General features: G+C 43.7%; 1 protein-coding gene across 1 annotated transcript; it reads left to right on the top strand.

Annotated features, from left to right (window-relative positions):
* The first annotated feature begins 316 nt into the window (after positions 1–316).
* Positions 317–19593, top strand: LOC120990689 (oocyte zinc finger protein XlCOF6.1-like). Its single transcript, XM_040419596.1, has 3 exons — positions 317–322; positions 464–710; positions 18560–19593. The coding sequence occupies exons 1-3, from the start codon at positions 317–319 to the stop codon at positions 19501–19503; spliced, it is 1197 nt and encodes a 398-aa protein (XP_040275530.1). The 3' UTR covers positions 19504–19593.
* The last annotated feature ends 5018 nt before the right edge of the window (positions 19594–24611 follow it).

The raw sequence follows: 24611 nt of genomic DNA, 5'->3' as shown, positions 1-24611 counted from the left end.
CACCAGAGAGATGTCCCAGTCCTCTTCTTCCACAGGATCATAAGGTAGATTGAGATATTCCCCATGGTCTGTAGAAGGCTGTGAAGTCCTTGTGTTCAGTCTTGTTTTATCCCATAGTATTTTATGTTTATATTTGTGTAATGAGAAAGGTGGAGATGACAGGGTTAAAGCTGACCATAGACATTAGATGTTGTCTGTATGTGATCACTATGTTCTGGCTTTGGAGACTGCCAATGGGAATAAGTGACCAACAGGTTGGAGGCCAGTCTTCCTTCACAGAAACAACTTGATGCACACCTTGTCATGGTGAATATACATGTGGGTAAGCTTCCTGCAGCTATCTGGCTCAAATAAACCGCGCTGTCATGTCATTGTTGGTTGTCCTGATAATTTATAACCTTCTCTATTTTTGTAGAACATTCTGTAGGACTTCTGTGACTGTGAGAGACTTTTATATTTGCAGCTTTTGATTCAGGATGAGGATCTGAGGAGTATTAATTCTAGAGAGACCTATGTGAAGGGTGAAGACCAGTATAAAGAGGAATTTCCTGCAGAGACCTATGTGAAGGGTGAAGACCAGTGTAAGGAGGAATCTCCTGCAGAGACGTATGTGAGGGGTGATCACCAGTGTAAGGAGGAACCCCCTACAGAGACAGATATTTCGGAATATGAGCAATATAAGGAGGAATTTCCTACAGATATCAACCCAGGTGAGTAGTAACCACTAAATAGAGAAGAGTCTTAGACTGTACTTATTCACCAGCTTTTTTTAGCTCCATTGTGTTATGTTCTGCCATATATTTCCTCATACAGCCAAATTACATATTATTTATGTATAAAAATGTCATACTGTTATAAGTTATGACACATGTTGAAAGTGTAAAATGCGAATGCAAGAATACAAGTGGATATTTAAATATTCCTCTGTAAATAGGGCCGAAGCATTTGCCTAATTTTGGGGCTAAAGAACCATTTTCTCCTATTTGATTTGGGAGGTGTGGAGAGAACTCCTTTCCTACTACAAATGTGTGAAACTATTGATAAGTTATAGTTTGTTACTGTGCCTTTAAATTGGCTGCCATTATCTGCTTCAATGCTCTATCATAAGTTTGTATTACTGTAATGTGCATCCATTTCATAGAGCATGAGATGTGTATGGTTTATGACCACTGCTGTCCATCCACCTAGTGTCCAAGCTGTGCGATGTTATGGCATTGTGAACCTGCGGTAGGACCCCTCTAGGAAGGTCCACGAGACAGAAGAGAGCAGGGCCAGTGTAAGGACATGTTTAGAATGCTGGGGCAGGGAGATGTGTAATAGAGCTGCCACTGACAACCTCTGGCAGTACTCCAGAAGCAGTATCAGAGTAGCATCTCAGTGGGGTGACAGGCACACACTGAAGTGGTAATACAAAGGTAGAACCAGATCGTTTTAAGAGACAGCTAGCATTCAGCTGCATGTCAAGTTGATTGCAACCACTACCTCAATGTGATTGCCAGTACATCTTAAATTTTGGCATAAAGTTATCAGAATCTGTCTGTTTCAAAACGTAAATTCAAAAGATTTGAGAATTAATAAGCTTACGCAGGCTAAGTGAATAAATATATTTACGACTTGTGATTAAAGACAAATCACATACTGAATAATAAAAAGTAAATACATCACTAGCCTAAATATGCAACATGCAATATGGGGTGAGACTCTGTATATCATGCTATAACACATGGCTGTCTACCACGTTATAACACATAGCCAACACCCCAGGGTGTATAAGAGATAAAGAAAATCAATACTTAGATCCTACCTAGGATAAAGGTCTATGTGGAGTCCCACAAATATGTGTGTCACAGAGTTTAAACCTTTTAGCCTCTCCTCCAGTGTGCAGCACGCAAGTATCTGAGATCACTCAGTTATGTTATCTTACCAGCATTGTGGTGCCATCAAGAAAAAAAAAAAAAACTCTATGACCCAATAAAGACTTCTGTAGTGCTACTCAATGGTATTTTCCAGTGAGCAGGTGACACAAGCTGGGAGAAGTGTTCTTGCCAGGGACGGCAAGGTGTTTTTTCCCTTCGCCCATGACAGCACCACGAGACAGGAAACCTGCAGACACTCTCCTCCAAATTCAGTGTGGTTTCCAGTCTCTGGGGAAGCCTGCAGTCTTTCTTTCAGGTTTCTTCCCTCTGGTGGTGCTCGTATGCTAACCCCTATAGTGGGCTTGATTTCTCCCCCAACATACCTGCTGTCCCCGGGAATATAATGCGGCTTCAGTTGGTGCGCTGAAAGGGACAGGCAGAGGCACAGCAAAACTCCTGAGAGAGTACTTTGTGTGCTGGAGCATGGAGTGCCTGGCGGTATCGCTGATGCGCTAGAGGCACAGACGTCTGGACGCCAGGGGGAGGAGGAGGAGCTTCTGGCAAGGAGTTAGGCCGGGGAGAGCGGCATGGGTCAGGTGGTTCAGCCCGCGGCGTAGGGCGTGACGTCATCACAGAGCGCCTATGAGAAGGGCACTGTCAAGGATGATGTTGCAGATAGCTGGAAGTTATGAATAAACGTCCGACTGGCTTGATCGCAAACTAAGGAGCATATAGGTGACCCCTATAAAACCCTGACTGCTAAGCACATGCAAGGGTCTCAAAGGCAGACGATTGTATGCCCACGTACCTAAGACTGTGTGACACCTGAAAACCCTATAATAGTGAGGAGACACGACCACCGGCTCCCTGCACTTCATACGGAGGGAGTCAGGGTCACCTAGAATCAAGCCAGCAAGGAAACACAATACATGAAAGGACTTATCTGAACAAGCAGCAGCAGAAGCCTCCAGCAGTGAACACTTTAATCCAGGAAGTAGTATAAACCGCAAAGTGAGGCAGTATGGGAGGGAATATAAAGGAAAGAGGATTAGTCTAAATAGGTGACACCTGGGAGAAGGAAATGAGATGAGAAAGTGAAACCAAAACAAAGAACATCATGCAAGAAGTAGAGAAGGACGTCTGTCAGACCTTCTCACAGAACTGGCGGTGACAGGCACACGGTGAACTGAAAGCTGGCATCCTAAGCAGTGCTCTGGTGGCCAGGAACAGGAGAACATGGAGGAGGACAAGCATGTTGAGGAGTCTGCAGTCCCTCCAGCCTTGACAAAACCAAGGAAGGTGGTGACTAAAAGGAAGAATAAAGAATGTATTTTTTGTAAAACTGGGTTGTCCTCTGAATGGGAGAAGAGGATGTGTCAGTCCTGTATTGATAAAACGGTGGCTGAGGAATCGCCATCATTTTATAAATGTCTTCAGACACTAGTCAGATCGGAAGTTAATTCTACCTTATCATCCAAAAAAGAATCTAAAGTGAGACGACATAATACTGTACAGGAGCATATTTCGTCTGATTCTGATGAAGATGAGATACACTCCTCATTATATGGGCATTCTGATGATTCATCCCTGTCTTCCTTGGAAGAAGGTGAAATCAGTGGTAGACACAGAAAAACTTCTAAAACCCGTACATTCTACTATAGTTATTGAAGAGGCAAAAGAACCCAGGTCCATCCAAGATATTATGTTTGGGGGGCTAGAATCCATACACTGTTTGTTTAAAAACCCTGGGTCAGAAAAAGAAAAATCTCTGCACTGCCTAGACGTTAAAAGGACCTTGATTAATTATCTGTCCCGCACTAAAGACTGGTGCAGATCTTCTTCACTCTTTGTCCTCTTTCAAGGAGTGAATAAGGGTAAGGTGGCCAAGTTCTATTGCTAGGTGGATTGTTTCTGCCATATCTTTGTCTTGCATAATCTTGCATCCGGGTTGTCTCCTCCGGTGGGTCTTAAGGCACAGTCTACCAAGGCAGTTGCTACCTCCTGGGCAGAAAGATCCTCTGTTCCCATAGAGGATATTTGCAGAGCAGCTTCCTGGTATTCTCCTTCAACCTTTTTTAACCCCTTAGGGACCGGGCTCATTTTCACCTTAAGGACCAGGCCATTTTTTGCAAATCTGACCAGTGTCACTTTATGTGGTGATAACTTTAAAAGCCATTCTGAGATTGTTTTTTCATCACATATTGTACTTCAGGACACTGGTAAAATGGAGTAATAAAATTCATTTTTATTTATAAAAAAATACTAAATTAGCAAATTTCCAAGTTTCAATTTCTCTACTTCTATAATACATAGTAATATCTTCAAAAATAGTTATTACTTTACATTCCCCATATGTCTACTTCATATTTGGATCATTTTGGGAATGACATTTTATTTTGTGGGGATGTTAGAATGCTTAGAAGTTTAGAAGCAAATCTTGAAAGTTTTCAGAAATTTTCAAAAACCCACTTTTTAAGGACCAGTTCAGATCTGAAGTAACTTTGTGAGGCTTACATAATAGAAACCACCAAAAAATTACCCCATTCTGGAAACTACACCCCTCAAGGTATTCAAAACTGACGACGTTAACCCTTTAGGTGTTCCACAAGAGTTATTGGCAAATGGAGATGAAATTTCAGAATTAAAATTTTTAGGCAAATTTTCCATTTTAATCAATTTTTTGCAGTAACAAAGCAAGGGTTAACAGCCAAACAAAACTCAATATTTATTGCCCTGATTCTGTAGTTTATAGAAACACCCCATATTTGGTCGTAAACTACTGTACGGGCACACGTCAGGGCGCAGAAGGAAAGGAACACCATATGGTTTCTGGAAGGCAGATTTTGCTGGATTGGTTTTTAGACACCATGTCCTATTTAAAGCCCCATGATGCACCCCTAGAGTAGAAACTCCAAAAAAGTGACCCTATTTTGGAAACTACGGGATAAGGTGGCAGTTTTGTTGGTACTATTTTATGGTTCAATAAGATTTTATTATCTTTTATAATCAAAAAGGAAACATCACAAATTGCAGTATAGAAACCACACATACAATTACATTGTGACATGCAATCGCAAACAGCAGTATAGCATCAAGGACATGGTATAAGCATGTAACTGTACTGCAAACAACCAACTGTCATATAGTCAGAGGAATCAAAACCCAAGAGGGCTTAATAAGGCCTCAAACAAATGATATATAGGCCAATAATTCTAGACAAACAGACAGAAAAGGGGGGCGACAAGACGACACACACGAGGAGGAGGAGGGGGGAGGGGAGAAAATCGTAAGGCATAGCAGGTAAATAACTAGGCACTTTTATGGAGGGGAATCAGGGAGAACCCCAGAAGCCATCCACACCGAGAACGAGGGAGAGGCTCTAAACCTGGACCATGGCTCCCAACCCTTAAGAAACGCCGGAATCTTGTTTTGGTCAGAGGCACACATCTCCTCTCTGTGAATCAGCACATCTAGTGCAGAGGCCCAAGTAATCCTTCTCAAACTCTCGGTCGACTTCCAATTGCGCGGTATAATTTGTCTCATGGCCAGCATAAAAAGCCTCCAATGACCCCTTTTTAATATGCGAGATCCGACCCGGGAAAATGGATAGAAGAGCGATGGAAGGGGAGGATGCTATAGTGGCCCGGAATAGAAAATGATAAAGCTTGAAGACATCTACCCATAACGGGTTAAGCTTCGGGCATTCCCACCATATGAGTCATGGTCCCCCTAGCACCTAGGCACCGCCAACATATCTCAGAAACCAAGGGATAGAAACTATGCAATTTCTCCGGTGTCCGATACCATCTGGTAAGTATTTTATAATTGAGTTCTTGCAAATTACACGATATAGAGATCTTATGTGTAAGAAGCAAAGAACGTCTCCACTGATCCCCAGTAAAGGTTCCACCCAATTCCGTCTCCCAATCTAGCATAAACTTGAGTTTGGGGTAGGAATCTCCAGATTGGCTGTCCCCAGTCACCTCGGTGTTCAGCATGGCATAAAGTAGAGAAATAGCATGGCCAGGGGCCGCCTGAGCAACACATCACTTTTCAAATTCCGTTAGAGATGTGCGGGACTGCAAACCAGGCATCAGAGAACTAACGAACCCCCTGAGCTGAAAATAGAGGAACCATCTTCCGGGAGATGGCGGGAGAATGTGTGATAGGTCCTCTAGAGGACCTATCCCAGTAGAAGAACAGACGTCTCTCAGTCTGACAGTAGATGTGTAATTAACTCGAAAGGCGGGCACCTGCTTAAGTCCCACAGGTAAATCTGGGTGATCAGTGAGCATTGAGAGGGGACCTGGGATCTTAGCTAAATTTAGTTTAGGTGCAAACCTTATCCATGAAGCGGCTAAAGTAGGGAGGAGCATATCAGATTGGGCATGCGGGAGAGTACATAAGGAATTAGGGGGCAGCCAAAATATGCCTGTTGCCAGTTGGGGATTCGTTACATGCTCAATTTCTACCCACATCTTAGTATCCTTGTTGTGAAAAAGATCCAAGACGCAGTTCGTAACTGCAGCCCTATAATATGTCAAAAAGTTAGGTAAACCTGTCCCTCCCTCTAATTTAGGGCGAGTCAAAAGACTATGGCCAAGCCGTGCTCTAGACTGATTCCACACGAATTGAGAAGTCTTGCGCCGGAGGCGAGTAAAGTAGATCAGGGGGATTTTACAGGGAATAGTTTAAAATAAATAGAGCAGGTGAGGTAATATGTCCATTTTAAGGGTATTAATTTTACCAAACCAAGAAATTCGCAGGGGCGCCCAGTTCTGAAGACTCGCTGTAATGGATTTAAGGAGAGGAGGATAATGAAGTTTAAATAGGTGTGAAGGATTGGCAGGTATGTGAACTCCCAAATACTTAATAGAGTCTTCCGCCCATTTAAAGGAGAAGGATTCTCCGAGGGATTGCACTTCCCTATGGGGAAGTGTAATATTCAGAATTTCGGACTTATGTACATTAACTCTGAAATTACTGAGGCGTCCAAACATACCAAATTCCTTAAGAACGGAAGGAAGGCCTATTCTGGGGGACGTGAGATATAAAAGCAAGTCGTCCGCAAACAACGATAACTTATGTTCGGTTTGTCCGATCCGAAAACCGTTGATTGCTGTGTTTGCCCTAAGGGCATTGTCCAGGGATAGTCAGTATGTATAAAAACAGAGACAGGGGGCAACCGTGGCGGGTGCCGTTTCGGATCCGAAACGGTGAGGACAGAGTGCCATTGACCCGCACACATGCCGAAGGTGAAGAATAAAGAGCCATGATGCGCTGGAGCATCTTGTCACCCAGACCTAGGTGGGCTAGGATTTCAGACAGAAACCTCCAGTCCACCCGGTCGAATGCCTTCTCAGCATCAATCGACAGAAGACATAAAGGTGTTTTATATTGTCTTGCTCTGGCTACGAGACCCAGAGACTTCAGGGTATTATCACGGGCCTCTCGGCCGGGGACAAATCCCACCTGTTCTTTATGAACACAACCAGGGATGTGTGGGCGCAATCGCATGGCTTATCTTAGCATACATTTTCAGGTCGACATTAAGAATCAAAATGGGCCTATAGTTTCCACAAACCGTAGGATCTCTACCCGGCTTAGGGATGACTACTACATGCGCCTGTAAGGCCTGATATGGAAAGGGGCAAACCGAAGAAATAGAATTAAAGGTCTCAGTTAGGACTGGAGCTAAGTCCTCTGCCAGAGCTTTGTTAAATCGGGGGGTGAACCCGTCGGGTCCGGGACATTTCCCTATTTTCAGGTCCTGGATTGCTGCTTTAATTTCTGAGATGGAAAAATCACTTTCCAGGTCAGAAGAAGTCGCAGTATCTAAAGGCTTGGGGCCGTTAGAGGCTATGTACTGACGTATGTCCTCCGACGGGGGTGCCGCAGATATATCTCGGGAGGCCTGCAAATCATATAGGGCGGAGTAATAATTTTTAAATTCCGTGGAGATCGCCGAAGGGGCATGGGCCAAGCCATTTGTGTTTGTGTTGATAGCATGCACGTGTGTCGCTGGTGGTTTGGGATGGAGGGCTCGTGCTAACCACCGCCCGCTTTTATCTCCATATTCATAAAAACCATGTCTAACTCTATCCCTGGCACATAGGGATTTCTGGTCTAATATCTTTAAAATCTGCTGACGAAGGGAAGATTGTTGGTACTATTTTAGGGTACATATGATTTCTGGTTGCTCTATATTACACTTTTTGTGAGGCAAAGTAACAAAAAATAGAAATTCTGAAATCTCCTCTCCATTTGCCATTAACTCTTGTGGAACACTTAAAGGGTTAACAAAACTAGTAAAATAAGTTTTGAATACCTTGAGGGGTGTAGTTTCTTAAATGGGGTCACGTTTTGGAGCTTCTACTCTAGGGGTGCATCAGGGGGGGGCTTCAAATGGGACGTGGTGTCAAAAAACCAGTCCAGCAGAAACTCTCCAAAGTCTTCCAAAAACCATATGGTGTTACTTTCCTTCTGCGCCCTGCCGTGTGGCCATACAGCAGTTTGCGACCACATATTGGGCATTTCTGTAAACTACAGAATCAGGGCAATAAATATTGAGTTTTGTTTTGCTGTTAACCCTTGCTTTATTACGGGAAAAAATAGATTAAAATGGAACATTTGCCAAAAAAATAGCTGTTTTGGCACCGTTTTTTATTTTTTATTATTTACAACATTCATCTGACAGGTTAGATCATGTGCTTTTTTTATAGAGCAGGTTCTTATGGACGCGGATACCTAATATGTATACCTTTTTTTTATCTATTTAGGTTTTACACAATAATATTTTTGAAACAAAAAAGAAATCATGTTTTAGTGTCTCTATAGTCTGAGAGCCATAGTTTTTTCAGTTTTTAGGCAATTGTCTTAGATTGGGTATGACGGTTAGATTGGCACTATTTTTGGGTGCATATGACTTTTTGATCGCTAGCTATTACACTTTTTGTGATGTAAGGTAACAAAAGAAAATTGCTTTTTTGACACCGTTTTTATAAAAAATAAATTTACAGTGTTCACCTGAGGGGTTAGATAATGTGGTATTTTTATAGAGCAGTTTCTTACGGACGTGGCAATACCTAATATGTATACTTTTTTTTATTTATTTAGGTTTTACACAATAGAATCATTTTTGAAACAAGAAAAAAACATGTTTTAGTGTCTCCATAGTCTGAGAGACATATTTTTTTTATTTTTTGGGCGATTGTCTTATGTGTCTTATGTAGGGTATCATTTTTTGTGGGATAAGGTGACGGTTAGATTGGCCCCATTGTGGGGGGCATACGCCTTTTTGATCGCTTGGTATTGCACTTTTAGTGACGTAAGGTGACAAAACAAATGTTTTTTTAGCACAGTTTTTATTTTATTATTTTGATAGTGTTCACCTGAGGGGTTATGATATGATATTTTTATAGAGCCGGTCGTTACGGACGTGGCGATACCTAATATGTATACTTTCTTTTATTTTTTTAAGTTTTACACAATAATCTCATTTTTGAAACAAAAAAATAATCATGTTTTAGTGTCTCCATAGTTTGAGAGTCAGTTTTTTCAGTTTTTGGGCGATTGTCTTAGGTAGGGTATCATTTCTGTGGGATGAGATGACGGTTAGATTGGCACTATTTTGGGTGGCATACGACTTTTTGATCGCTTGCTATTACTTTTTGTGATGTGAGGTGAAAAAAATGGCTTTTTTGACACAGTTTTTATTTTTTTTACGGCGTTCACCTCAGGGTATAGGTCATGTGGTATTTTTATAGAGCAGATTTTTACGGACGCGGCGATACCTAGTACGTCTTTTTTTAAAAATTTTTTACTTTTAACATAAAGCATTTTTGAAACAAAAAAATCATGTTTTAGTCTGAGAGCCACAGTTTTTTTTTTTTTTTTTTTGGGCCATTGTCTCATGTAGGGTCTCATTTTTTGCGGGATAAGGTGACAGTTTGATTGGTACTATTTTGGAGTACATATGACTTTTTTAATCACTTTGATACCTTTTTTGGGAAGTAAGGTGGGCAAAATTTCAAGTTCATCAAAGTTTTTATATTTTTATTTTTTTTGGGCGTTCACCTTGCGGGGAAAGTAACATGACCGTTTTATAGATCAGGTCGTTACGGATGCGGTGATATCAAACGTGTAGGGAATTTTTATTTTCTTAATTTTTACTCAGTGATAAATGTTTTTGTGTTGTTTTTTTTTTACTTTTTTTTTTAACTTTTTTTTATTTTTATTTGACCCAGACCCACTTGGTTCTTGAAGATCCAGTGGGTCTGATGTCTGTATAATACAGTACAGTACACTATATAGTGTACTGTACTGTATTTTCACTTTACAAAGTCTGATCAGACTTCTGCCTTTAGCAGAAGTCTGATCAGCACCATGGACAGCAGGAAGCCTGTGAAGGCGTCCGGTTGCCATGGTAACCATCACTCACTGTTACCACAGAGCATCTGTGATCCCGTCAAGAATCGGGGGGCTGAAAAGGCACAGCAGCCCCCAAAGGGAGAGGGAGGGAGCTCCCTCCCTGTTAACCTCTTCCATACAGTGGTCCCTACGGACCGCTGCATGGAAGGGGTTAAACAGCTGACATCTGTGCCAGCACAGATGTCAGCCATTTCAAGCAGTGTCAGCAATGTGCTAAAACCGCTTGGCCATTCTGAGAGAGGGGGCGGGCGGATGATCGTGCGCCCGCACCCCCCCCCCCGCTGCGCCCGCCGGCACATAACACAGAGGGCTGCAGGGAGGGGGGGTTTAAACATTAAAATAAGGCAATTTGACGTTTCTGATCCCCGCGGTCCAGAAAGTTCCAAAACAGCTGCAAACCGCAGGACTGAATTGACCTGCGGTTTGTAGCGATCGCTGATACGGGGAGGGGGATCACAAGACCCCCCTCGGCATTGACCCAGGGTGCCTGCTGATTGATTTCAGCTGCTCGGCGGTGATTGGAACTACACAGGACGGGGTGTCTTCTTTCCAAAATGGGGTCACTTGTGGGGTAGTTATACTGCCCTGGCATTTTAGGGGCCCTAATGCGTGAGAAGTAGTTTGAAATCCAAATGTGTAAAAAATGCCCTGTGAAATCCTAAAGGTGCTGTTTAGAATTTGGGCCCCTTTGCCCACCTAGGCTGCAAAAAAGTGTCACACGTGGTATCGCCGTACTCAGAAGAAGTAGGGCAATGTGTTTTGGGGTGTATTTTTACATATACCCATTTTTTTTATACAAAGTTGTCATTTTAGAGAGATATTTCTCTCACCCAGCATGGGTATATGTAAAAAGACACCCCAAAACACATTGCCCAACTTCTCCTGAGTATGGCAATACCACGTGTGACACTTTTTTGCAGCCTAGGTGCGCAAAGGGGCCCCTAAAGGGGCCCCTAAAATGCCAAGGCAGTATAAATACCCCACATGTGACCCCATTTTGGAAAGTAGACACCCCAAGGTGTTCATAGAAGATTCTTGGCGAGTTCATAGAAGATTTTTTTTTTTTTTGGCACAAGTTAGCGGAAATTGATTATTATTATTTTTTCTCACAAAGTCTCCCTTTCCGCTAACTTGGGACAAAAAGTTTAATCTTTCATGGACTCAATATGCCCCTCAGCGAATACCTTGGGGTGTCTTCTTTCCAAAATGGGGTCATTTGTGGGGTGTTTGTACTGCCCTGGCATTTGAGGGTCTCCGCAATCATTACATGTATGGCCAGCATTAGAAGTTTCTGCTATTCTCCTTATATTGAGCATACGGGTAATGAGATATTTTTTTTTTCGTTCAGCCTCTGGGCTGAAAGAAAAAATGACTTAATGAGCATGTTCTATCTCCGGTGGATCCATATACATCGGGACATCAGTGGACTTCTATTTGTTGTTTAATTACTATTAAAAGTTAATCTCTCTAGAAGGGTTATGCTCTAGCTGGACTTAAGTACTCTTTACCTCTTAACCCAATATATAATACCCTATTTATAATCGCTGGACTTTAACTGAAAGAAAAAATGATCGGCACAGATTTCTTCATTCGCATCGATCAATGTGGATGAAAAAATCTCTGCCCAAAAAAAAAAAGGAGGGGAAAGGCGTCTGCCAGGACATAGGAGCTCCGCCCAACATCCAAACCCACTCAGCTCGTATGCCCTGGCAAACCCGATTTCTCCATTCACATCAATCGATGTGGATGAATAAATCATTGCCGGGAGTTTTTTTATATATACAAAGTGTTTGCCAAAGTATATGAACACCGCCCCTCAGCTCATAAGCCATGACAAACGTATCTTTTTTACTGCAGAGGAGAAATCTCGTCTTGCAGCGCCGCATACACCGACTTTTGTGTAATCTGACAGCAGCACAATGCTTCTGTCAGAATGCACATCAGTGCTGCAGCTGGTTCATCGGTTGGTCCACCTAGAAGGTAAAAAAATAAATAAAAAAAAGCTGCAACGCAATAAATTTTTTGAACATTAACTTTATATAACATTTGAACAGAACATTAACTTTTTTGCTTACCGGTGATTTTTTTTTTTTGTTTTGCTTTTTTTACCTTTTATAGGACAAACCTCTCCTTCCCCATGGGACAATGTGCAAAGCGCAAATCGCCCAGAGATGTGGCGAAGTACATTATGCACTATGTCCCAGGTGAAAGGAGAGGTTTGCAGCAGCTGTGAGTGAAAGGGCCCTAATAGCCCTGTGTGCCTGTCCTGTGTGACGCAATCCCTATACTAATAGTGTACCTGTGTGTGATACTTCCGGAAACACTCCCCTAAGCATGGTGGTCAGGGCAGTCAGGACAGAAATAGCGGGTGTCACGCCTTATTCCACTCCTGCTACAGACACAACATTTTTTTCGGGGTGGCGCTTGGGTTGAGGTACCAGCAACGACATTGGGGAAATGTCGCTCGTGTAGACGGCTCACTACACTGGTGGATGGGGCCACGGAACCTCCTGGATACAGAAGGTTCTCGATGATCTCTTCCTGAAATTTGAGGAAGGATCTTGTTCTCCCAGCCTTACTGTAGAGAACAAAACTATTATACAGTGCCAATTGAATTAAATATACAGACACCTTCTTATACCAGCGTCTGGTCCTGCGGGAAAGTAAATAAGGAGCCAACATCTGGTCATTGAAGTCCACCCCTCCCATGAGCAAATTATAGTCGTAGACCGAGAGGGGCTTTTCAATGACACGGGTTGCTCGTTCAATTTGTATTGTCGTGTCTGCGTGAATGGAGGAGAGCATGTAAACGTCACGCTTGTCTCTCCATTTCACCGCGAGCAGTTCTTCGTTACACAAGACAGCCCTCTCCCCCCTTGCAAGACGGGTGGTAACGAGCGGTTGGGGGAAGCCCCGGCGACTAGGTCACGTGGTGCCACAGCAGACAATCTGTTCTAAAAACAAATGCCTGAAGAGGGGCACACTTGTGTAAAAATTGTCCACATAAAGATGGTACCCCTTGCCAAATAAGGGTGACACCAAGTCCCAGACTGTCTTCCCACTGCTCCTCAGGTAGTCAGGGCAACCGACCGGCTCCAGGGTCTGATCTTTACCCTTATAGACTCGAAATTTGTGCGTATAGCCTGTGGCCCTTTCACAGAGCTTATACAATTTGACCCCATACCGGGCGCGCTTGCTTGGGATGTATTGTTTGAAGCCAAGGCGCCCGGTAGCGCCAAGGGACTAGTCTATGCAGATGTTTTGCTCAGGGGTCTGTGAGGGGCCGAATTTTGTGGAGCCGGTCAAAAGCTGGGTGGCCTCTGGGATGAGAGCTGCTGTTGTCACTAAAGTGCAGGAAACGCAGGATGGCCTCAAATCGTGTCCTGGACATGGCAGCAGAGAACATGGGCATGTGATGAATTGGGTTTGTGGACCAATATGACCGCAATTCATGCTTTTTTGTTAGGCCCATGTTGAGGAAAAGGCCCAGAAAAGTTTTAAATTCGGAAACTTGGACGGGTTTCCACCGGAAAGACTGGGCATAAAAGCTTCCCGGGTTGGCGGCTATAAATTGAGTGGCATACCGGTTTGTTTCTGCCACTACTAAGTCCAAGAGCTCCGCAGTCAAGAACAGCTAAAAAAAAAACTGTGCCGATCCGATCTGAGCGGTCTCAACCCGAACTCCAGACTGGGCGGTGAAAGGGGGAACTACTGGTGTGGCTGAAGTTGGGGGCTGCCAATCAGGGTTTGCCAGCACCTCAGGGACTCTAGGGGCTCTACGGACCTGTCTGTGCGGTGGCTGCGACGGAGGAACTAATGCACGTGCCACCGTACCAGCTTCAACTGCCCTTCTGGTGCTCGCCACTTCACCATGTTGTACGGCAGTGCTGGTACTAGGTCCAGGATGGGTTGCGCTGCTGGTGTATGCCTCACCACGTAATCCGACAGCGCCAGCCCCACTCTGCTGCCCTTGAAGCGGATCCTGCGCAACCTGTGGTCTAGCAACACTGGGCCGGGTACGCCTAGTGGTATCAGGGACCTCAACCTCATCGTCCGAACTTTGGGTCAGACTGCCACTGCTTTCTACAGGTTCGTATTCTGACCCGCTGGATTCGTCAGATGAGGGTTCCCATTCCTCATCCGACTGGGTCAGAAGCCTGTAGGCCTCTTCAGAAGAATACCCCTTACTTGCCATTTGGTCAACTAAATTTAGGGGGTATTCCCTGAGACTACCCAAGAAAAAAAGCAAGCCTGTCTTACAAATGGGAGGCTAGCGAAGTACCGGAAGCCGCTGCGATTGATAAAAAATATCAAAACTGATTTTTTTTTTATCGCCGCAGCGCTTGTAAAGTGATTGTGCAGTGATAAAAAAATAATATTTTGTCACTGGGGCGGGCGTGGGGGAACGCACGTGTGAGCGACCGATCGGGCCTGATCGGGCAAACACTGCTGAGTATAGTTCTTAATGACATTGGCTGCATGTTTGGGGCCGCTGTCCTGCTGTAGAATCAATTTGGAGCCAGTCAGACACCTCCCTGATGGTATTGCATGATGGATAAGTATCTTTCTATATTTCTCAATCAAGCAGCCATGAGGGCCCTAGATGCAGGGGGTGGCCAAGGAAACCTAGTGTAGTAGATGAAAAGTGCATCATGCTTGTTTCCCTTCAAAATCGGAAGATGTCCAATAGCTTCATTAGCTCAGAACTGGCAGAAACCATTGGGACAGGGGTGGTCTTCATGGAGGAATTGCAGCCAAAAAGCCATTTTGATATGGAAACAAGGCCAAACGGCTGAACTATGAATGAAAACATATGAACTAGGGTGCAGAAAATTGGCAGCAGGTGATCTGGACTAATGAGTCAAAATTTAAAATATTTGGCTGTAAAAGAAGGCAGTTTGTTTGCTGAAGGCCCAAAGAGTGGTACAGCAGTAATGAGTTTCTGCAGGCAACAGTGAAGCACGGCGGTGGAGGCTCCTTGAAAATTAGGGGATATATTTCAGCAAATGTAGTTGGCGATTTGGTCAGGATTAATGGTGTCCTCAGCATTGAGTAATACAGGCAGATACTTATCCATCATGCAATACCATCAGGGAGACATCTGATCCACATCAGCTCCAAATTTATTCTACAGATGTCACGAGGGTGTCTAGAACCACGCCTGACTCCGTTATACCCGGTTTCAGGAAGTAGCAGCGGTTGGCTGCACGCTCTATGTAAGATAGGGCTGTTTCCTTATGGTAGCTTTCTGGGTTTGCTTTGCAAACCCTTTTGGCTCACTCAGGGATCCGTAGCTCCTTCTCCTCAGCTGTTCCTTGTCCAGCACTCCCAACCTCCTTATATTCCCCTCTCACACTTCTCTGGTTGCCAGATATAGAGCTTCCTGCCTGGACATCTATTCTGACCCTCTGGAGCTGTGTTGCTGCGTTCTCTGGTTGTTGGTCCAGAACGCTACCCTCCGGATCCCTGTTGGACCTTTGTGGTCTGCTGTGGACGCCCACCTGGGTGTATGTGTTTGTCTGTATTGTCTGTCCTCTCCCTGGTATTTCCCTCTTAGTGTCAGAGGTGCGGACTAGCGATCCCACCGGCCCGTTCACTATCTAGGGCTCATTTTAGGGAAAGCCAGGGTTTAGGCACGTGATCGCCGCACGGGTGAGGAACCCGTCTAGGGACGTCAGGGCAGTCAGGTGCCAGCCGCAAGGTGAGTCAGGGGTCACCACCTTTCCCTCTCCCTTGGACAGGGCCTTCCCTTTTCCCTCCCTGTGTGTGTCGCCGGTCATTACAACAGAGGGACTACAGCCCCAAACATACAACCAATATTATTAAGAACTATCTTCAGTGTAAAGAAGTAAAGGAGTCCTGGAAGTGATGATCTAGACCCCCCAGACCGATGATCTCATCACCAGTGATGGCCAGTTCGCAGTGTTCGCAAACAAACACATGCTGGCTGCCATCTTGATTCACAAGTCCGGTGATGCACAGGTAAGCCCTTACCTGTGCCTGTGTCGCGAGCCGGTCTGAAATCAAATGCGGTCCCCGGGAGCAGGCAGTTCCGAGAACAGCTGCCGGGGGCCTTCATCGGGCTGTTCTCGGAACTGCCTGCTCCCGGTGACCGCATTTGATTTCAGACCGGCTCCCGGGACATACACAGGTAAGGGCTTTCCGGCACATACACAACTATGCTTTCTCAAATATAGAATGATAGGCTCTGACATTAAATTAGCACTCATGTCGGAAAGACAACTTGCTGGACTGTGGGGCTTGGAGCAATTGACAGAGACTCCCTGCGGTATCATGAGAGGTATATATCTGACCAAACGCTCTATACACGCTAAGGTCCCCCTTTTCTCTGACCCTCCAAGACATCTAACTGCAGACCTTATTCCTCATTTATTGCATGCGCCAGTGGCTTATACCCCACAGTTTTGGAAATCCCTACAAAACATCCCATGCATCCCATGCAATACCATCAGGGAGACATCTGATCCACATCAGCTCCAAATTTATTCTACAGAAGGACTACGGCCCCAAACATACAGCCAATATTATTAAGAACTATCTTCAGTGTAAAGAAGTAAAAGGAGTCCTGGAAGTGATGATATAGACCCCCCAGACCGATGATCTCATCACCAGTGATGACCAGTTCGCAGTGTTCGCAAACAAACACATGCGGGCTGCCATCTTGATTCACAAGTCCGGAGATGCACAGGTAAGCCCTTACCTGTGCCTGTCTGAAATCAAATGCGGTCACCGGGAGCAGGCAGTTCCGAGAACAGCCGCCGGGGGCCTTCATCGGGCTGTTCTCGGAACTGCCTGCTTCCGGTGACAGTATTTGATTTCAGACCGGCTCCCGGCACATACACAGGTAAGGGCTTACCTGTGCATCGCCGGACTTGTGAATCAAGATGGCAGCCGCATGTGTTCGTTTGCGAACACTGCGAACTGGCCATCACTGCTCATCACCAAATCTGTCTGAGATTACATAAAGAGAAGGAAGGATTTGAGTAAGCCTACATCCACGGAAGATCTGTGGTTAGTTCTCCAAGATTTTTGGGACAACATCCCTGCCAAGTTCGTTTAAAAACTGTATGCAAGCTGATGGAGGTTTCGGACTTCCTGATTTGCAGACTTACTACAAAGCAATACAGTTAAAAAGGTGGCTACAACTATGCATTCCCAAATATAGAATGATAGGCTCTGACATAAATTAGCACTCGTGTCGGAAAGACAACTTGCTGCACTGTGGGGCTTGGAGCAATTGACAGAGACTCCCTGCGGTATCATGAGAGGTATATATCTGACCAAACGCTCTATACACGCTAAGGTCCCCCTTTTCTCTGACCCTCCAAGACATCTAACTGCAGACCTTATTCCTCATTTATTGCATGCGCCAGTGGCTTATACCCCACAGTTTTGGAAATCCCTACAAAACATCCCATGCATTTGTTTAACTGATAAAAATAAACTATTAACACTTCTATTTTTGAAAGTGGCATTTTTCCACACCTGCCTTCTTTTGCACAATACTGTATGTTGGGCCTATGTGTGAAGAAAGATCATCACTTGCATCAAAGCCATGGCCATTTTGTATTGTATGTGACCCTACTGCTCTTACCCTCTGAACTGCTCTCTGATAAGCTGTATGTACATAGCTGTCATATAGTGTGTGACGGACACCACCTAAGAGCACTGATTCAAAGGTCACTTTATGATTCTCCACCGAGCGTTTCACTAGGAAAGCGTTTGGGCAGGCATACTAAAAAATAACCCTCTGAAGATGCTGGCTTCAACGCAGTGGTGGACAACTACCAGAGAAGAATATGGTGGCCTACCGTGCATGATCTCCTGTTCATTGCTATGAGGTTCACTGTTAGATTGTCATCTGCTTTCCCATCACTGTTTTGAGCTGGCTATACACTTCAGAATGCTCATTTGGCTGAAAGCTGTCTCCAAAATCTCCATACATATGCACGTTGGCCTTCGCCAAACTACATGTTTTGTGAATAGGGAGAAGGGAAGACACCTTTGAAGGCTGCTAATCTCCCTAAGAACAAAGTGTCAAACATGTTGAAACTTCCCGATCCTTAAACACATTAAATGGTAGGTGGGTTCAGTCAACATTAATCTAACATGACCAGCTTCAGTCAATTCATAATTGCATCTTCTTACTTACAGTATCTTGCATTTTTATGGATACCTTATTATAGAAATGCTATAAATTATCAATAGAATTTTATGGTTATAAATAATAAAAGCAGTTTTATTCTTGGCAGGTTACTGTCTCAGGAGCTCAGAGGGACATTTGATAGTACAATCATCTGCTTTAAAAGCTGAAGATATCACACAAGATACATATGAAGCGCATGCCATTATCCCACAGGTACCCTCAGCCCTTCACAGCAAAGATCTAGATCCTTTTCAACATCTATCATCTGATTCATCACAGACTGTAGAGCAAAATACAAGCCACAGAAGTGATGTTGTACCTAAAAGAGCAAACACGGGGAAGAAGCCATTTTCATGTTCAGAATGTGGGAAATGTTATACCGTTAAGTCATCTCTTGTTGAACATCAAAGAACTCACACAGGAGAGAAGTCATTCTCATGTTCAGAATGTGGAAAATGTTTTACCCAGAAATCGAAACTTTTTAGACATCAGACAGTTCACACAGGAGCGAAGCCATGTTTATGTCTCGAATGTGGCAAATGTTTCATAACAAATACAGAGCTTGTTGTTCATCAGAGAATTCACACAGGGAAGAAGCCGTTTTTATGCCTAGAATGTGGGAAATGGTTTTCTCAAAAATCAAATCTTATCGTACACCAAAGAACTCACACAGGTGAGAAGCCATTTTCTTGTCCTGAATGTGGGAAATGTTACGCAAGAAAAGCAGATCTTGTTGAACATCTTAGAATTCACACGGGGGTGAAAGCATTTTCATGTTCAGAATGTAGGAAATGTTTTTATAAAAAATCACATCTTCTTGTACATCAAAGAACTCATAAGGGAGAGAAGCTATTTTCATGTACGGAATGTGAACAATGTTTTAGTTGGAAATCGCAACTTGTTGAACATCAACGGACTCACACAGGGGAGAAACCATTTTCATGCCCAGAATGTGGGAAATGTTTCATAAGAAAACCAGCTCTTGTTAAACATCAGAAAATGCACACAGGAGGGAAGCCATTTTCAGGCCAAGAAAGTGGGAAATGTTAAAGTGATAAATCAAACTTTGTTCAACATTAAAGAAGCCACACAAGGGAGAGAAGGCGAGGGCTAACTTCCTACACCCTACTTAGCGATGGCACAGCAGTTATGTTCATGCAATGAATGCAAGCAGTGTTGCTGCAAAGTGTTAATAGGGCAATATTTGAGAAGGAGACTGCAGGGAGAGTGCATCACGTTCTAGAGCACCGACATTCAGAGTTAATCCATTAGTTTAGTGATAAAGTTATTGTGCTTCAGTATTAAAGACAGGTGTAATATATCACCATGTGCATTACTGTGCAATCTACCGACATTCATAGCTAATCCGTTCTTTTAGAGAAACAGTTACTGTGCATCACTATAAAGGCAAGTCTTATATATCGTCTTGTGCATCACTGTACAGTTCACTGACATTCATCGCTAATCCCTTCTGTAATTTGTAGCATTACGCTGCGTTCGGATTATGGGCAGGTGTAATTTTTCACCCTCTACATTAGTGTGCAGTGGAGTAAAATTTATCATAGCTAATCCCTTGTGTGAGCTGTAGCAATACATTAACTGCATATTGAGAGTAGGTGTACTTTATCGCCCTGTATATAAGTGTGCAGTGGAGCGAAATTTATCATAGCTAAGGGCTCTTTCACACTTGCGTTGTTCTGTTCCGGCATAGAGTTCCGTCGTCGGGGCTCTATGCCGGAAGAATCCTGATCAGGATTATCCCCATGCATTCTGAATGGAGAGAAATCCATTCAGGATGTCCTCAGTTCAGGACCGGAATGCTTTTTGGCCGGAGAAAATACCGCAGCATGCTGCGCTTTTTGCTCCGGCCAAAAATCCTGAACACTTGCCGCAAGGCTGGATCCGGAATTAATGCCCATTGAAAGGCATTAATCCGGATCCGGCCTTAAGCTAATCGTCGTTTCGGCGCATTACCGGATCCGACGTTTAGCTTTTTCTGAATGGTTACCATGGCTGCCGGGACGCTAAAGTCCTGTTTGCCATGGTAAAGTGTAGTGGGGAGCGGGGGAGCAGTATACTTACAGTCCGTGCGGCTCCCGGGGCGCTTCAGAGTGACGTCAGGGCGCCCCAATCGCATGGGTGACGTGATCGCATGGATCACGTCATCCATGCGCATGGGGCACTCTGGCGTCATTCTGGAGCGCCCCGGGAGCCGCACGGACTGTAAGTATACCGCTCCCCCGCTCCCCACTACTACTATGGCAACCAGGACTTTAATAGCGTCCTGGCTGCCATAGTAACAATGAACACATTTTGAAGACGGATCCGTCTTCAAATGCTTTCAGTTCACTTGCGGTGTTACGGATCCGGCGGGCACTTCTGGCAAATGGAGTACACGACGGATCCGGACAACGCAAGTGTGAAAGAGGCCTAATACATTCTGTTGTGTCACCGCACACTGGTGTACATGGCGATGCACTCTACCTGCAGTTTAAGTTCCAAGCCTTCACACTGAGATTGGTCCACCAAGTGGGAAGAATGTGATTAGACAGATTGGGCTGGGTATACCAGATTTATATTGATTTGTGATGAATTAATTCAGAATAAATCGAATTTCTTGGAGAACTTTGGCGAAGCTGCCGAATCAAATTTCTCAAAACTTTGCTCATCTCTGATTTAAAGTGCATTTCATTAAAAACAGAGGCTTTAGCACTGCTAAGAGTGCTCTGCCCTTTCAGCTTTCATCGGCTCGGCTTTTCAAGTATATGAATTACAGAACCATAAAAAGTATACGGGATCTATTTTCCATACACTTGAAAAGCTGAACAGTGCCGATGAAAGCCAAATGGGTAGAGCTCTCTGAGAACACCACTGCCCCTTATTTTTTTCATGAAAAGTTTAGTTACCCATTAACTATGAAAGTGATTATTACAAAAAAACGATACAATACTGATATTACCATATCTTTAATGACATTCCTGTAAAGCTGGTGTGTTATTTCAGCTGCCTTGTGAATGTAAAAAATTAATATATGAAAAAGAATGCCATGTTTTCTGTTTATCACAAAAAAACTGAATAAAAAGTCATGAAAAAGTTATAAGTACCCCATTATGGTATAAATATAAACTGAAGGGCATTCCCAAAAAGAAAAAAAAAAAACATGATGTCACATAGCAGTCAATTTAAAAGGTGAAAAGTTATGTCTTTCAGTATATGGCCACACAAAAGTGTTTTTGTTTCGATAGTGGTAAGACATCTAATATATAAAGCTGAGTGTATGTATGTATGTGTTTATGTCCGCTAAAGGAATCTGCACCGTCGCATTTACAATCCGGGAAGGTTTTAGACCGGGTCTCAGCTCTCTAACATGTACTGTTCCTGAGATATTCCCAAAAAATGCAAATATGACACATCACATGACCTACATTAGCCAATAGAAGCCTGCAGATCTTTCTCTTCATATCCCAACTGCCATACACACGGTCACATGTCCCTTATCAGCCAATAGAAGCTTGCAGGTCCTTAGTCTCCACATACACACAGTTTTACACCAGGTTTCCATAACAACCCAGCCATTTTTCTTCACTGCTGTAGGTCAGCTTTAAAGGGGCAGGGCGCTGTGGATGACACTGTTAAGGAAGCGGAGTGCTGTGGAGGTCACAGTTAAGGGGCAGGTAGGGTGGGCATTCAGGTAACCTTCAAAAGACTAACTTAAAAACCCCACACCCAGGTCCAGCTAAGCCACGCCCCCGATACAGTTTAGACCACGCCCCTCCCACTCCGTAGCCAACGGGAATTTAAAAAATGAAGGTAAAAATCAACTTCTGTCAGCTGCAGGGGTGGGAGGGAGGGTGACTTTCTCCCTGCAGCTCGCACTCAGACAGCACGGTGCTGCTGTCTGAGTCCTTATGCTAATAAAATATAAATTTGGATCCAGCAAATAAATAATAGATTGTGTTTATACCTGACAAATAAATCTGTTCGATTTTCTAATGCATTGGGATTTTATCACAATAAATGAACTTGGAAACAAGAACTCTCCAGTGAATCCATGATGACAGCCATGGAAAGGATCATTTTTGTTTTATTCAACACCTCATTGATCTCGATCATCAGCATGAGCTTGCCCACCGGATAAATGGCTACAGTCCTAGGAAATACAACTATTGGTGAAATAAAGTGTTGTGCACAACAGAAAACAGTGAGTGCGCTATCACTCGTGGTTTTATTTTTTGTGTCATACCGTCCAACCTATGATGCGCTCCCCATTATTTATAGTTTATACAGAATAAAGGTAACAACTTGCTTGAAAAAGACGTCGCTCTGTCATGATGCTATCTTGTGAGTAAATGCACCTACTGCTGTGAAACTATTTGGAGTCAGGTGGATGTTTTTGAGAATTCACCTTTGGGACCATCAAGCCAAGGTCTGATACTGCGTATATTGTGGATTCCTATACATGAATGGACTATAAATCCTGTTTAAGGTAATAATGCAGGGCTGCTTCTATTTGATTTTTCGGGACTCTATTATCAACTGAATATCACAGAGTTATATAGCTACCTATTAAAAAATAACTTTTATTCAGTAATAATAAAAGAGCATCATTCCAATTCTTTCTATGATATTGGTTAGTATGCCAGATGTGATTACAGGCAGACCTATCCTGAACATTAAGGTAAAAAGGTTCAATTGATATAGGAGAAGGTAGAGCGTCAACACTTACGTTTGGATGATATATGCAAGTGTGGAGGGTTCAATATCCTGGAGGATATGTGATGACTACCCCTTTACTTACCCCTAACATGACCCTAATGCTCACTCAAGTTCCTCAGGTAGGCTGCTAGTAAATAGGACAAGAGGGATTGTCCTGTTGATGGTGACTTCCGATATGGAATGTCCAAAAAGAGGTGTCCCGACGCGTTTCCCCAAGTACAAAAGCTTGGTTCGTCAGGGGACTATGATGATAATCCGTAGCCGAAGGATGGTGGCTATACGTTCTGGCGGTAACAGAGGCTGATGATACGCAACCTCTACTGTCTTCTGGCAGAGTTTAAATAGCAGGCCTTTTGGCGCCATCTGTATAGTAACGCCCCCCCTCCGGTGGGTGTGTTGGTGTGGCGGTATCCTTATTGGTGCATGAGCGCTGTCCCTCACGCAGTATAGCACACCTCTAGCCGGCCTCGCTATCCTCTGTCTCTCCGATGCTCTGCGTCATGTCCGGTCACATGATCGGGAGCCCTAGTCGTCACATGGTCATGGTTTCCTGTCTGTGGAACGCATATGCGTGCCATATGTATGACCCGCACAGCCCACCACTGATCCTCCTTCTTCACACGGACGCTTGGGTATCGGAATGTTATTAACTTATCTAAACTATAAATAGAGACTCTGCAACTAGAGGCCAGTACAAAGAAATGTGTTGGAATCAATATTTACTCGATAATTTAGAAATTGGTAATTAGTAGTAAGATGTCTTTAGACTATTTGAGCCTATTCTGGCTCTGATAATAGCTGGATTCATAGTCATATATAATTTATTAGTGGATCCTATGTCTATGGTACAGAGAACATAGAGGCATAACTGAAAAGAAAGAGGGGGGGGGAAACACCGATTTATATAAAGCAAGTGTATGAGATTTGTTCATTCAATCCCAAGGGATGGGTGGTTTTAAGTCTATAGATCCACTGGGCTTCCTTTCTTAAGAAAGGAAGCCCAGTGGATCTATAGACTTAAAACCACCCATCCCTTGGGATTGAATGAACAAATCTCATACACTTGCTTTATTTAAATCGGTGTTTCCCCCCCCCTCTTTCTTTTCAGTTATGCCTCTATGTTCTCTGTACCATAGACATAGGATCCACTAATAAATTATATATGACTATGAATCCAGCTATTATCAGAGCCAGAATAGGCTCAAATAGTCTAAAGACATCTTACTACTAATTACCAATTTCTAAATTATCGAGTAAATATTGATTCCAACACATTTCTTTGTACTGGCCTCTAGTTGCAGAGTCTCTATTTATAGTTTAGATAAGTTAATAACATTCCGATACCCAAGCGTCCGTGTGAAGAAGGAGGATCAGTGGTGGGCTGTGCGGGTCATACATATGGCACGCATATGCGTTCCACAGACAGGAAACCATGACCATGT

Source organism: Bufo bufo, chromosome 2, assembly GCF_905171765.1.
Source record: "Bufo bufo chromosome 2, aBufBuf1.1, whole genome shotgun sequence".
In the NCBI taxonomy this organism is placed as follows: domain Eukaryota; kingdom Metazoa; phylum Chordata; class Amphibia; order Anura; family Bufonidae; genus Bufo; species Bufo bufo.
The sequence above is the reverse complement of the archived record's forward strand: the minus strand, read 5'-3'. Positions and strand labels throughout refer to the sequence as shown.